The following is a 16,113-nucleotide window of genomic DNA, read 5'->3' as shown; positions in this document are numbered from 1 at the left end:
AATTTTATCAGTACCGAAAACACAATAGAACAGATAAAAACAAAATTAAAAAACGCAATAAAGGGTGAATCAGTAGAAGTTTTAACCGCTAAACTCCTGAACATCCAACAACGTAGCAAAACTGCTAATCAATACACAGCAGAAATAGAAAAAATTACTAGGTCATTGGAAGGAGCATATATCTCGGATGGACTCAACCCAGACTTAGCAACGAGATATTCAACCCAAGCAGCAGTCAAAGCAATGTGTAAAAACTGCTCCAATGACAAGGTCAAAATTATAATGCAAGCGGGAACGTTCACAACTATGAACGATGCAATCTCTAAATTTACGAACAGCTGTACCGAAATAACGGGCAGCTCAAACACAATTTTGAATGTACGACAGCAGAGTCAGTACCGGAGTAATTTCCTATGGAAATTACCAAAGTAGGAGATTTAGACCGCAACCGAGATACAACAATAACTCGAGGTCCAACAGCAATATATAAGCGAATCATTTCAGCATGCTACTGTGGCTGCTTTCGTCACTCGCGCGCACTGCCGTACGCTGTGATATGCACATACCCACCAGCAAAAAGTTTCACTTCTGAAAAAAGTAAGCGAGTTAGTAATAGGTCGCGGGGCAAGGAACGAGGTCATTCCGTTGTAAGAGAAAAATATTTTTTGTTCTTGTCCTTTTCAAGAAAGTTTAATACTAAATTCATATGAACCAGTTTAGCGCTCATCTGATCGATTCATATCCCTGCATACGCGAGTTGCTCATTTCTAAACTTCCTAGGAAGGTGCTCAACTGATTATTTCATATTCCTGCATACGCAAGTCAGATATGCAAACAACTGATAAACTGATATTGCCAGGTTTGCAATTTTGTAAGCTATGATTTTCGTAGGGCATCGGCCGTGTTAAAATTCATCAAAGAATTCAGTAGTTAGGCCCTCACTTTTGCTATTACAGATTAATTTCCTAGCTATTACCTTTTGTTACTGGGTATGTATGTAAATATATAAATTTGTATATACATATGTATGTATGCATTTATAGGGCATTTGCTTTTAAATCGTTAAAATTCATATTAAATTGAGGTAGGTATAAAATTGTTAATGACAAAAACGAAAAGCACTCAACCTCATATACATATATGCATATAGATGTATAAATATATCCCTGTAGGGAAACCCCGAACTGGTGAACCAAATTTGTAGTTCCGAACTAGATCTTTATCGCCAAAAACGAACCAGTCCGATAGTAACTGGATCGCCACCAGTTCAAAAGCAGCGATATGTGGTACTTTTAAAAACAATTTTAGAAATCTATATCTAAAATGACGAATTTAGAACTGGTTCAAAACTATAGAAAAAGGGATGCAGAACGAACTAGATCTCATCTAGCGAATTTTGAACTTGTTCGAAACTACTGAAAAAGGGATGCAGCGGGCGTCTTCTTTACTTTAAATAGACTTTTGCTTGGCGGGTTTTTCGTTCAAATACGCTTTCAGTCTGCACGTCGCAGATGCTTTTTCATTGTTTGGTAATACAAAACTAATATAATAGAAAACATCTTGTTACTTTTTTCGTTTACAACTGGTTCGAAACTATAGAAAATGGGGTGCAAAGCGAACTAGATCCCATATGTCGAATTTAGGACTGGTTCTGAACTATAGAAAAGGTAATGCAGCGGGGGACAATTTCCAATTCCTATGACATCGCTGTGTTAAATTCGCCGTTGTTTGCATGCAAAAGAGATTTATCGCGAACTGTTTCTAAATGTACTAGAAGCGCACCAGTTCAAAACTAGAGATTTTCCCCACAGGGATCTTATACTACGTATCCACTGCGAGATTTAATGGAGAATCAGGCCTCTGATAAGAATTAAGGCGAAATCCTGCGAGAAAGGCCGTAGATTTAAGTTATATCTTCAATAATATTGATCAATAAATACGATATGTTGGGTATGGCAACCTCCAATTTATATGTCATGTCAATAACGAAATATTTGATTTACATTTTCCTTCTCACAACAACCGCCAGATACATTTGTTTGTATTTTAGATTGAATTGTTTTACGTTTTAAATTGAATTTATATTCCATAAAGGGCTTTAAGGAGCAATGTAAGCAAATGTTTAAATATTAAAAAGAATAAACGTCACATAAATCTCAACATAGAAATGGGGATGGTGTAGATTTAAATAAGAGATTTATTAAATCCCAATAGCTAAATGGGGATGGTGTAGATTTAAATGAGAGATTTATTAAATCCCAATATCTAAATCTCACAATGGAGACACAGTATTAATGATTTAAAAGAAAACGTCATATATGTATATCATCAATAGCAAAAATGTTTACTTTTTGTATGGAAATAAGATCGTATGACCTTATTTCCCATACGTAAAATTTTTGGTTATGGCTTTATTTTACTTGCCCTATTGGAAATCATGTCATGTAGCCTTATTTCTCAACGTGAATTGAAACAAAGCCATATGGCGTTATTTTCTATGGGTTTATTGCACGGCACCATATCTATGTATTTATGTATTTGTTATGTGTTACATATGTGTACATATTACTAAAAATACAACAAATCGTGAGTTACTTGGTTGTATTATAATTAGTAATTCTTCTTAGTTTATATCGATTTTTGTTATTTGCTAAAGTCATCAATAACATTAAATATAGACTTACGCGCTAATAAAAATTTTGGCGAAAATTTTGTGTATGCACTTCACACATATCGCGTCGCTAGAAATAAAATTTTAAGTCATTAACGTAAACCCTCATCCTATTATTTACCAGGGCGTAATGGAAATGAAAACCCCCAAATTCCGGACAACAGCATCGCTCGCTAACTGGACCGCGGAGGTGGGGCCGAGTTTGAATAAAAAAGTGGCTCTTTACTAGGAGCAGACCCACAGATCAGTATAACCGGAGCCAGGAGGATTACACCGACAGCGGCGCTTTACACAGATTGACTTTGCACACGTTGATCTTGTAGCTAAGAACATAGCGTGCAAAACAGCCGTGGCAGAATTTTCGATTGTATCACAAATCATAAGCGAATTCAGCTGCTTTGCTGTTTTCTGTTTATTACCATTTTTTGTGTATTTTAGAGAGATATTTTTCATTGTGGTCTCGGTTTTAACTGCTGGCTGTTGATGGCTAATCTTGTTATTGAACAGAACTATATATCATAACCAGATACGAATAAAGACGTGCGAGTGTTTTGACGGCGAAAAAGACCGCGTGAAAAGAATTTCCGAAAAAAAAGACGCACAAAAAAACTTCGACGAAGAAAGACGGTTAAACGGAGATTCATATCTGGCCAAGGACTGTCACTTCAGCATCATTCCCCAAAAACTCTTTGGTCAATTTGTATACTGTTACATCCGCCGAAGGTTTTTACGTGTCTTTTTTCGCGGTCACCTTTTGAACTCGCGTCTTTAATCGTGTCTAGTGGCAATATGCTTTGTTACATATTAACTCAATTGAGCTCAACAGTTTTTTTAAATACATTTTTTAAATTTACCTAAAAAAATATATAAACGACGTCATTGCTGCAAACGTCAAACATACTAAATATCGCGCCTTACGTATGCGTTTGCGATGCAGCATATTAAAAATATCTGAACTCTCCTTTCTTACCCAGATGCTTGTTACGAATCCAGTCAGTAGTGTCCTGGGATCGGTGCGTTTCGATGTTATTCTAAAAATAAAAGCGTTAATGTGCGTGAATTATTTGGAATAGCATTGTGTTTCGAGGCTTGTATTTACGCTGAGAATTGTGTTTACCGCAGGCCTTAGTGGTGCATAACTGCTTCCTTGCTGATGCGGCTGAACCTGTTGTCCGTAGAACTGATTGCTATTAGATTCGTCACCGTAGTTAAATGGAGTAACAATTGTATGTGGCACATGAGCTACCTGGCCTCGTATATTGCGCGCTTTCCACCATTTTCGGGTGTCATCTAAGATCTGTAAAAAAGCACAAACCCGATAAATAAAAGTGCTCAGTTTTTAGATCAGTGGTTCTTAACCGGTGGTCCCTGGAAACACCCGAAGGCATCCGCAAAGTCATCAACACAATTTAATTAGTGGTATCCACCAAAGTTAGCAAGTGGCCTGGCAGTATTACTGTTGACAACAATCGTGTGCTTAAACACATCTGCCCGTTTGCCAGAGTTCTAGGCCACATGCTCAATTTGGTGTATACCACTATTATGAGTGCTCACAATATGTTCTTAAAAGTTAATTCGAATCAGTGTTGCCATTTGAGATTTTCATTCTCATTTTTTAAATTTGTTTATCATTTTGAATTAATTCGTGATTTTTCAGTCTATGCATACCAAAATTGCCTGGCATGCCTAATACAAGTATATTAAATTTATTATTTGTACAGCACCCAAAATTATTCCAAGTGAGATAGAATTTCTTTTGGCAGAAACATATATTTGGTTTAGAAAATCCTCTGCAAGTCTTAATCAATAAATAGCCACATTTTCTGCCATAAATGATGGACTACATCCAACACGAATTGTCAAAGCGTGTGATCCGAAATGGCTATCTATTGGTCTGCGTTCCAAACTTTTGAACCGTTAAGCTCAGTGCTTCAACCTTATTTAACTCCTCTTCCATAATAATTTCATTATTCCATTGAAGAATATATAAAATAATCGGAACAGAATATTCAGTCTTTAAAAATCATTGATTTTTTTCTGTAAATAGGGTTTTAAACATTGTAAAATATTGTTATTATACTATTAATATTTGCAATGACTAGGAAAACACTTGGATTCAACATGGCGTATGAGTAATGTTTATCTGGTGATTTTTTTTATTTGATGATTAGTAATATTTAATGATGAGGTCCTTTATTGGTATGAATTACAATGTGATCTTAGATTTATTAAGCATGTGCTCACTGGTTAAGGAACAAAAAAAAATTATTGCAAATATTAATTTTTTATAAGGCAAAACTGAGTTACTAACTAATTAATATTTGTATTTAGAACTAATTTATTATACTAATATAACCTGTGTCCTAATAAACTGATATTTGGGAACCTACCTACGAAATTTCAACGAAATCCGACAAGATTTGATGAAAATATACCTATTTTTTTATGAAGATGCATTTAAAATCTGCAGTTTCCGGAAAACAAACAACAGCGTTGAGCGACCTCTAAATGTTGTTCAAATAAGCTGAAATTTTAGAAGGATTTTGTCTTCCCTATTATCTTTAAGAATCCGAACGATTCCAGTCGAAATTCAAAAAAGTTCCAATTTTGAATCACCCTAGTGAACATCTATCGAAGTGCTACCCAGCAGAATTAAGTTTATCTAAATTTTGTCCAACCACTTCCACGGATGTTTTCATATTATTCAACTATGTTAAATGACCAGAGAATGTCATTTTCGATTGATAATTCCATATACACATGTACATAAGCTAACTTCGCAATGTATAAGCATTCCGAAATCAAAACGAGAGTGTCTAGTACCGTTTTTGTGTATGTATTGTGTACGTGAGTGCCGTTTTTGTGTATGTGTTGTGTACATGCCCTGCAGCAAATCAAACTGGTTCAGAACTTGCGCTTTGCCAGACTGTCTCTAAATTTTGCTTCAGGGTGTTTACCCAGTGGAAGTCGGTTGTATCCCTGCAAAAAATTGTGCGACTAATCTCTAAAGAGAGTATTCCGAGATTACTCTCAATCGGGTACAATTGGGCATTAATTAGTCGCAACTAGTCTCATACGGGTGCTAATGGAGATCGATTAGTCTCGACTCATCCCTTATGGGTATAATTGGAGATCAATTAGTCCCCAACTCATCTCTAACGGGTACTACTAACAATTTAATAATATGTACGCTCTTAGTCAATGAAATTTCATGTGCGGCGTTGGCACACAGAGAGAGTATTCGCCTAACAAAACTGAGCAACCCGGTTCGAATCTCAGCTGGCGCAAATTTTTATTTTTATTTTTTAAAAGTGACTAGTCGCTTTTTATACCCTTTCGGGTATAAATGTGAACAATTAGTCTCTTCATAGGACATGCCCGAACAAAAGCGATCAGTTCATTCCATATAAAGAGATCAAAAGTGGTATTAGTCGCATGCTCCTTTGCGATTGCTCCCGGAGTCATCCCGGATTAGTCCCATTTTTTGCAGGGATGCTTTCATGAAGTATGTATGCGGTATGAGTAGAAAAGTGTGAACAATTCATGAGCGGCTATGAATTTCCAGAAATAAAGTCAAATTCTGGCGAACTGTAAGCGAACGTACTTTCTTGTTGCTTTAAGTCAGGCATGGGCAGAGAACGAGCACACGCTCAAAGAGCATAACCATCACGTGTAGGTATCAGGGTTGAAAAATGGAAATTTGAGATTGCACCTAATATCATGAAATAAATGTACCTAAATGAGACAGATTGTACCTAAAAAAGTTACATCATTGATTTGTAGTTTTTTTTATAAATGTTATTTAAAACATGTATACAAAAGATGGATTTTTTTTTTTTAACTGAGCCTATATCTATAGACTACATATAATCTAATGGGAATCGGAGAAGCGTTGTTTTTGTCTAATTTTGGCTACTGAAAAATATTGGCGAAAAAGACAAAAAACACACTTTGCGAAGTATACTTCTTTATCCAGCTTTTTATAAAACAATAGGAAAAGTCTGCTTATTTATCCGATTCCTTTCGATAGATGCAGCAAGTCTAGAGAAAATAATCAAATTGCAGGAAGTAACTTCGAAAGCATTTTAAACATATTTCCAGAAATCAAAATGCGAATATGGGTCAAATAGCTATAGTTCTCATATAAAGAAAATATTAAATTTGAAGACATCCTAGACACTGAACTGTATGTGTGAATAAAGGCTGGTTTTCATTATGTCATATTTTGACAACAAAATTTTTCGCCATATTTTGACACAACTTTCTTTCCTTTATCCTTACCTTTATCGATGATATTATGGGCCAAAAACTTACAAATAGCCGCTTTAGCAGCGGATGTACACGCATGAAGGCCTATTCTGATCTAAATCAATCAAAATACCATCTTTTAGTCCCATTTGACAATTTGTTTTCACTCATTTGACCGCAAATGCTATTGAATTTGACTTAGTGAAAATAACCGTTAAAATTAATAGAAAAAAATACGAATTTGAGGATAGCTAAGCAAAGTGTTAATTTTTCGTAGTGGCTGCTCTAAATGCAATGTAAAATGTTTAAGATAATACATAATATGACTTTTTTAATTTCCTCCTTTTGACCACTTTTCTTTAAAATTGTTTATTCTTCAAAATGAAAGCAAAGTAAATATACTAGCACGGTAAAGGAAAAAGAAAAAAAATCTAAAAATGCATCTGATCAAAAGATGATTGTACCTAAAATCTAGTGTCTGTACCTAATGTACCTTTAAGTCATCAAACGTCGGAAAAAGGTTCAATTGTACCTGCTTTTTCATCCCTGGTACGTATACAAGGAAGAGCGTAACAATGAGAACGCGTCTGCATGCAAAATGAATTAGGCACACTAACACATTCTCACTTTTAGGCCTGCTCAAACAGGCGCGGTGCGGTACAGCGCGGTATAATCCCGTACGATACGCGGTAACGATATACGCAAAGGCACTCAAACAGGCGCGGTGCGGTATAGCACGAAACATTGTTGCCATGTGACGGCACTCTACGCATTCCTCCTTCTAAATTTATACATATATTATAAATCTGATTTTCGCGATGGACAGCTCAAGCTCTGAGTACGAATTATTGCTATTAGCAGCACTTCTCGACGAAGAAAACAGAAGGTATGAATATGCCTACATCTTTGTTTTATCCTGCAAAGTTCTTAATTTATGTATATGTTTAAGAAAAAGAAGATGGGTTCACGAAATAAATTTGAGAAGAAAAGAAGGTGGTGAATTTTCCAGCCTGATGCCCCAACTGCGTAACCACGAAGAAAGATTTTATAAATATTTCCATATCTGCGCTCCATTATGTACCTTTTGCGAAAGAATTTTAAATTCCAGTAAATTTACCGTTCATATTTCTGAGCAACATTGCCAGATTTGAAAAACATTTTTCAAACAAACGAAAAAGTTCAACTTTATTTTATTTACTTTGTGAGAAATAAAACCAAAGAATATCACATTTATGCCAACGAATGTATGACGAGCACTTTTAAACTCACGTTTTTTATAATGAAAAAGGTAGAATTTATAATCTGTAGCACTTTTGTAGATAGAATATGTGGTAGAACTCTAGCTCTAAATTGCAACTCTGCTTACGATATATCTTCTTATACCGCGCCGTGAACGCTGCATGCTGCGGTAGAGTTCTGTACCGCGGTGTACCGCACTTCCAATACCGCGTCTGTTTGAGTGCTCCCATATACCGCCATGGTATTTGATACCGCATATCGTACGGGATTATACCGCACCGTGCCGCACCGCGCCTGTTTGAGCAGGCCTTTTAGCGATCGCTTGTTTGTGGTAGTGCCCACCTCTGCTTTAAGTACATTTCTCTATAAATTTTACTACAATACAGCATCACAAAATATTTTCAGTGTTGTGCAAACATTTTAGCGAACGGACGTTTTGCGCGATAATATTTTCGGCGCAAACAGGCTTTTACATGATACGGGTTTGCATATGTAAATGCTACCGTTTTGTTTGTACTCGTATGCGCCATATATTAAAATTTATCAGATCCCGCCCAAAATTAAGCTTTTTATTGAAACATTTTGGTCCAGCATTTTCACCAACAATTCACGTTCACGATTTCCAGTGATGCATTTATCTACTAATATTACGATTTAGTGGTTGTCAGTTTTCATATTTCCTTTACCGTCTTAAATAACCTAGCAAAAGTATGTTCGTGAAGGAGGTCTTGAAATTCTCCAATGATCTGGTGTTTCACAGCACGGTTAACTGCACAACGAAATAAATTTGAAGAAATTTTTCCTCTATACTCCCTGGCGGGAACAATGATCCGGCTCGACGGTGAATCTGTCCTAAACTGTATAGTATAGTTGGTGGGTGAGTATCGTTATTAAGCTAAGTATACACGGTAGAGGAAAACCGCGAGAGGTGTAAACACTCATTAGAGCTCTACGAGAGGCCCACCTACAAAGTCTACGTGAGAGTTATTTAGTGAGACTTTTTCGCCGCGTACACAGTTCAACACAGCTAGATCGAAAAATCGACGACAACTCTACGCTCTATTTAGCAAGCTAAATAGACTTTTTGCTCTACGGAGACGTATGGTTAAGTCTTCACAATGAATTTCATTACAGATTGTTCAATTTTGAAAGGGCTACGACATTAAATCGTTTATTCGATAAAAGCACACCATTTTAGGTACATTTAGAACGTAGCCAAATAATGTATCGGGAATCATACTCTTAATTTCATTGGCATTTGAATGGCTTTTCCAATAGCCTCCTTCCTTTGAAAGGGGCATTATTATTGGTTAAAACATAAGGGGTATTCACAAATTGAGCAGGTGGTCTGGCACTCTGGCAACAGTCGTTGCTTGAGTTATCTGCTGTTTTGTCAGAGCGCCAGGCCACTTGCCCAACTTGGTGAGTACCTACATATACATAGTCGTTTGGCGGGAACTTCTCGGAGAAACTCCTTTCAAGGGAATTTTAAATATTAAAGATTGTTTTATGTGAGTCCAAAAGTACCCATAGTACCGAAGAGAAAGGTTGCCATGTTTAATTTTTAGGTACATTTGTCTACTTTGAGGTAAATTTTTTTTCGGCAAATAAGTACAATTTGAAAATTCATTTCTTGTTCATATTGCGAAAATGTATTTTATGACGTCAGCAAATAGGTGAATGCTGTCAAATCGACGACGGGTTAGCGCTCCGCTGATAGCGCAAACTATATTTTCTACATCGTGGCTTTGAAAGAAATACATATACATAAATACACAACAAGCGTTGACAACGATTCGAGATAGAAAACTAACTCTAGTCGAGAGGTAACTATTGTTTACCGTGTACACAGCTTGTAGAGTACGTGGTAGAGAAAAGTTGAGATTTCTGTATTTTGTCTCTAGCTAGTGTGAATATCTCCTAGAGTTGCTCTACCGTGTAAACTTAATTGGGAGAGGAGATTTTTGTTTCAGTAAAACTCTAGAGAGATTTCTCTACCGTGTACGCTTAGCTTTATGACAGAAATCCTTAATGTCTTATTTAGGAGCGCAACCATTGCGTTATGGTTGATTTAACGGTGGTCACTTGAGATTGACGCCTGGACAACTCAATCTTGCCAATCGGAACACACGGGAGTTCGACATACTCGGCGGTACAGCACGTCGATGTAATCGGACATTCATGGCACTTTTCCTCACTTGATGATTTTTAGTAATAACTCGACTCCAGCGCTACCCGGCGGCTCTTAAAATAACTAAATGGAAAGTAACGAAAAGTATGTAACTCTACTTTTCACAATTTTCGAAAATTTCGGTTTATCGCGTATAGTTTTTGAAACATTTCATTTTAAAAACGTTTTAAGTATGTATTGTATTCTACAAACAATTACTAATAATTTGATACCTTAGCACGAAGTGTGCTTTCAGAATAAACCAACTTTTAATGATAAAATATTCTGCGACCTCGGCCATAATTTTTATTCTAAAAACTTTTTAATTGAAGGCATATTTGGAAAATACGTCGAAACGATCTAAATCTTTTTATAACTACTAGTACCTTTAACGTTACATATACCTGTAAAATGCTTAAAAAAATGTTCTCTAGAAGTGTACACCCATACAACTGATTGTTCAGGACCTTGTTTTTCGTTGTAACTCCCCCTATTAAGCAGGTAAAAATTTAGTATTACTTTAATATATAGCACGCATACAATTTATTATTCAGATATGAAGTTAGAGTTATAGCGCAAAAACACATATCTGAGTAATTAGCTGTATTGGAGCTATATGTTAAAGTGAACCTATTTCGATAGTTTAAGGAATAACTAGGGTAATATTAAAAAACCGTTATGTGCAAAATTTTAGTAAAACAACTTCAAATCGCTATTCGTATCTCGGCAGTGGTACATCGACTCCGTCATCATCGACTGGGGGCTCGGGTTCTTCCTCTCCACAATAATTTAAGTACGTTCTGAACATCGGTTACTATATATATAAATATATTTCGAGGAAAATATTGCAACGTATTCAGGGAATGCAAGGCATTTAAATCCACTCTTAACCAGAACAATTTTAAATAGGGTTGCCAGTTCGTCGCAATCTGCATTCGTATTTAGTTGCGCTTGATAATGATAATTCGCTTCTTGATCAGATCTGAGTATGTGTCACTGGCTCGTCGTTCAACGATTCCTTGTTCATCATGGCTTCCTACATTCCACCAAATAGTAAGGATGACCTCTATCATGCGCATGCTGATAATATCAACTCTCTAGTTTTGAACAAACTTGGTGACAGTCACTTATGTGTTTTAGGTGACTTTAATTTATGCAATGTGCGTTGGTCGGACACTTTTTCGAACTTCGGGCTCACTCCTAACAATATAACTGCCCCGCATGAGTCATACCTCATCGATAGTCTTTTAAGTCTAAATCTTAAGCAAATTCTTTGTAAGTGACAATATAATCTGCAATATTGAGGAATGTTATTGTCCTATGTCTCGGTCTGACATGCATCAGCTGCCACTAATACTGAAATTTGAATTGTATAAATTTTTAAAATCTGCTCCTGTTAAGCAAGTTATCTTCAATTACAAGTATTGTGATTTCGGCAAGCTAAATAACTCGCTTTCCATGCTCAATTGGGATGAATTACTTTCAGTACAGGATGTTTCTAATTGCTATCATTCTTTTAAAACAGTGTTAGTTGACTTATGTAGGGAAAATGTGCCTATTTTGAAAAATAAACCACATAAGCTACCATGGTATAATCGGGAGTTAAAAAAGTTAGAGAATCTTAGGAATAAATTCTTCAAGAAGTTTAAAGTAACTGGAAGTCAGATTTTCTTTTATAAATATCAGAAATATGCAAAAGATTTTAATTGCTTAGACAAATTCCTTTATAAAAACTTTATTTTGGGGGTGGAGTTGAGCATTAAATCTAATCCAAAAGCTTTTTGGTTTTTCATAAAGTCTAAGAAATGTGGCTCTTGCATTCCTTCGACTGTCTTTTTGGACGATAAATGTGCTAGTGGCCCTACTGAGGTGGCGAGTCTCTTCGCTGAATTTTTTAGTGCCAACTATGTCTGTGATGATGGTAATTCCTGGCCTGATATAAACCCCGATTCAGCTACTGAGTTCAGCTTTGGGACTCTAACTCTGTCACTTGATGACGTGGAAGCTGGCATTTCTAAGCTGAAACCGTCTACGAAAGCGGATGTTGATGGGTTTTCTGCCCTTCTCTTCAAGAACTGTCCCGCTCTAATTCTACCTCTACATCGTATTTTTAATTTGTCTCTTGCGTCGGGCGTCTTTATCGTGGAATGGAAAAGTACTTCTATTAACCCTATATTTAAGAGTGGGAATAAAAATAATGTTCGCAATTACAGGCCCATTTCTAAACTATCAACTGTATCGAAGCTTTTTGAATCTATAGTCAAAGAAAAAATGCATTTTATCACTAAAAGTTTAATCCAATCGATCTACTGTGTCTAACCTAGCTGTATTTTGTGAATACTGTATACGTCTTTTTCTGCTGGTTTCCAGGTTGACTGTATTTATACGGACTTTAGTAAAGCCTTTGATAGAGTCTCATTCGATTTTACTTAATAAGTTAGCATATCTTGGCTTCCATTCTGTATTTTTTAAAGTGGATTAAATCCTACTTGATCAACAGGCGATGTGTTGTCTCAATAGATGACATTTCGTCAGATGCATTCATTGCCTCCTCTGGGGTACCCCAGGGAAGTATTTTAGGTCCTTTACTTTTCACATTATTCATAAATGACATTAGCTCATGTTTTTCTTTCGCTAATTTTTTGCTATATGCCGATGACCTGAAAGTATTTTCGATGATAAGAAACGAAAGGGATGCTACTTTGCTTCAGGCCGATATTAATAATCTTAATCTTTGGTGCATAAAATCACGCCTTTCTTTAAATATTAAAAAGTGCTTTAAAGTAACTTTTGCAAAAATTCATAGTGCGTTATCAACGAGTTATACAATCGCGGAGTCTTCGCTACAATCTGTCGCCGGGCCAAAGATCTTGGCGTCATTTTTACTTAAAATTTTTCTTTTAGTAGGCATATTAATCTTGTGATTTCTAAATCCTTCTCTGTTTTGGGTTTCGTGAGGCGGAACTGTGTAAAATTCTCTGATCCCTATACTATTAAATTACTATACTCATCTTTTGTTCGTCCCATTTTGGAATATACTACATTTATTTGGAGGCCATTCCACAAAACTTTCATAAATAGATTAGAACGTGTCCAAAAGGTGTTTCTTAAGTTCGCATTGCGGTCCTTAAACTTTTCGGATCCTATACCACCGTACAGTAATCGTTTGCTCTTGGTTAACCTTCTGTACCTGTAATGTTCTGTATTCTCCCTGACTTTTGTTTTTAATATTATTAATGGTAGTGTTGATTGTCCTTTTCTCTTAGGTCGCATAAATTTCAACATCCCTAAGCGAGTCTTGCGTAACTTTTTGCCGTTCTATTGTGAAATCCAATGCCCCCTTGGTACGTACCTTAAATGAGTTTAATTTGATCTCGAATTCTATCTCACTTGACTTCTCTTACTCAAGAAATTTATTTATTAATCTTTTGTATTCTTTCTTTTGATTCTTGTATCTAGTTTAATCAATCGTTTTAGTGTCCTGCATATGTATATTAATTTTGTAACTAGTCTGTAAGGAACCACCGTTTCATAGACGAATAAATAAATAAATATTTAAAAATTCAAATCTCTATGTATATGTATAAAACAATGTTGCTTACGTAATAACGAGCATAGCTCTAGAATGGATTGTCGTATGTGAGCTGTCTTTTTTGTTGCGTTTGTCTCTGCCCAAAGCAAATTAAAAAAAATTTTCCGGATAGAAAATTCCAGATAATTTTTTTTTGCCATAGATTTTGTAAACGATTTTTTCTTTCTATAATTTTAATCATAATATTGCCATTGAAATGGTTGTCCAGGTACAAAATTGTATCTATGCTACACAATTGTTTAGGTTAGAGGGCGTGGTAAATTATTACCGGTTCCATATACAATTGCTGGATTTAAACAATGTATTATGGAATTTCGATTAAAAATACAAAATCAGCTTTATTATGAGGTTCATTTTCCTCGTATTGGTTCGCTTATCACTTATTCATTTCCGTGTATTCACTACGGTCGGATGAACAAATTTCGGGCGTATTTGTTTTCGGGCGAAAGTCACGATAGATAAGGTTTACTTAGAATATTCTTTTGCAAATATGGTTCGATTGCTTCGAAGACGGTTTGAATTCTTCGACATTGTACTTTCAGTGTTCAGTTTTAGATGCACTCATCGCGAATTCATGCATTACGATCTCAGGAGGAACCAGCTCATTAAAAACTGAAACAAAAGCGGAATCGCGATCTGCATCGTTAAGTGAGAAGAAATACCGTCAATGTCCAATTACTTCGACATGCCGCACCGTTGAGTATATCGAACTTCTGTGTGTTACGATTGGTCCAGCAAATCGCATCGCTAATTTCACAATGCGTAAAAGTTTCATTCGGAGACAACGGGATTGAGATCTGCAGGGGTTAAAGTCAAGTTACTACAGTTAAATCAACCATCAGAACCCCTGAGCTCATTGCATTGTGGCGATTTACCATAATAAGGACAATTCTTGATGGATGCCCACAAATGCATTAATTAGGCAGTTAAAGGATTTCATCTCAAATAAGTCTATGTATACTGGATATATGTGGACCAACGATATTCACTCATTTCGAACTTGTCACCAACTATTAGAGCTGCAAAACTATCGACGGCACTATCGATAGTTTAAAATTTCACACCACTATCGATAGTTGTAAATACTATCGAATGGTGACATTCCTATATATCTAGAAAATTCAATTCAAGAAATTTGGCGCTGGGAGTTGGCTTGTGTAAGAAATATAAAAAATTTATCAAATATACATATGTATGCACGTACTTTTAATTTATTTCACCTTAATTCCTTTATTACCATATCAGGGTTCTATGATATTGGCGGTTGGCTCGAAAATGGAAAATTCGGAAGCTTCGCAAGGTAAAATTCATTTAGCCTGTGGACACGGCTAATTTATACATTTTGACAGCTTGTAACACGGAGAACAGTCCTGAAGCAGAAATTTTGTCCAGCGGGGATGATTCCACGACAGTCAAAAGGCGCAAGGTAGGCGGCTCCGAAGTATGGAAATATTTTACGCATTCGAAAGGGAAAAAATTAGCAAAATATCGGTCATGCGGCAAAGAATATAGGACAAGTGGAAACACGTCGAATTTGTTTGACCACTTAAAGCGTGCACATCCTAACCTAAGAGGAAAACCAAGTTGTTCAAAAAAAATAACCAATATTTCACCAGAGATGCAAGATATGATAACAATTCTGAGCGTAAGAAAAATATTGATGGCGGTTTGATGTGGATGATTGCTGCGAACATTCAACCTTTCCGCATTGTAGAAGATACCGGATTTCGTAAGTTTGTCGAGTGCCTAGATCCTCGCTACGTCTTACCAAGCAGAACCTCTTTGCCAAACGTACTATTGAGAAATACATACCTTAAAAAAAAGTTGCAAGTTATTTTAAATGGCACGCAATATTGTGTAATCAGAACGAATTGTTGGACGTCGAGGGCCAATAACTATTTGGTGGTCACTTGGCACCAGGGGCGCACCCAGGAATATATTTTAGGTGGGGGTTTTATATTTCTGAATATATATCACCGGAAAATACTGAAAATTTGCTTCAGATAATGCGCTCTTTAAAATACATTCATGCAAGTTTTATGTACAGTATGTAATAAATAAATAAACGTTTTAAAATCCATAAACTGCACTTTATTTACATAAGATTAACAGAACTCAAACACTTTTAACCGACTTCAATAAAAAGAGGAGGTTATCAATACGCCGGAATACATAACTTTTGACCACGTGAAC

At 36.0% G+C, this 16,113-nt stretch overlaps 2 protein-coding genes across 13 annotated transcripts in view; one reads left to right on the top strand and one right to left on the bottom strand.

Annotated features, from left to right (window-relative positions):
* LOC108359132 (uncharacterized) overlaps window positions 1–1,195 on the top strand; it is a 2,530-nt gene extending 1,335 nt beyond the window's left edge. The window contains exon 2 of the mRNA XM_017610821.1: window positions 271–1,195. Within this exon, the coding sequence (XP_017466310.1) occupies window positions 271–432 (162 nt within the window). The 3' untranslated portion in view covers window positions 433–1,195. The remainder of the gene's footprint in view (window positions 1–270) is intronic.
* A 794-nt stretch (window positions 1,196–1,989) lies between these two features.
* The window catches only part of aru (arouser), a 119,217-nt gene continuing 105,093 nt past the window's right edge, over window positions 1,990–16,113 (bottom strand). For 11 of the 12 annotated variants that reach the window (XM_017610812.1, XM_017610810.1, XM_017610816.1 and 8 more), the window contains 2 exons: window positions 3,771–3,968; window positions 1,990–3,702 (listed from right to left, as the gene is read on the bottom strand). In XM_017610812.1, coding sequence (XP_017466301.1) covers window positions 3,613–3,702; window positions 3,771–3,968 — 288 coding nt within the window. In that variant the 3' untranslated portion in view covers window positions 1,990–3,612. The remainder of the gene's footprint in view (window positions 3,703–3,770; window positions 3,969–16,113) is intronic. The other variant, XM_017610820.1, reaches the window with a different exon arrangement.

This window comes from Rhagoletis zephyria, unplaced genomic scaffold (genome assembly GCF_001687245.7).
Source record: "Rhagoletis zephyria isolate East Lansing unplaced genomic scaffold, Rhagoletis_zephyria_1.1 Rzeph_scaffold_00344, whole genome shotgun sequence".
In the NCBI taxonomy this organism is placed as follows: Eukaryota; Metazoa; Arthropoda; class Insecta; order Diptera; family Tephritidae; genus Rhagoletis; species Rhagoletis zephyria.
Note: the sequence above shows the minus strand (reverse complement) of the source record. Positions and strands in the feature narration are given on the sequence as shown.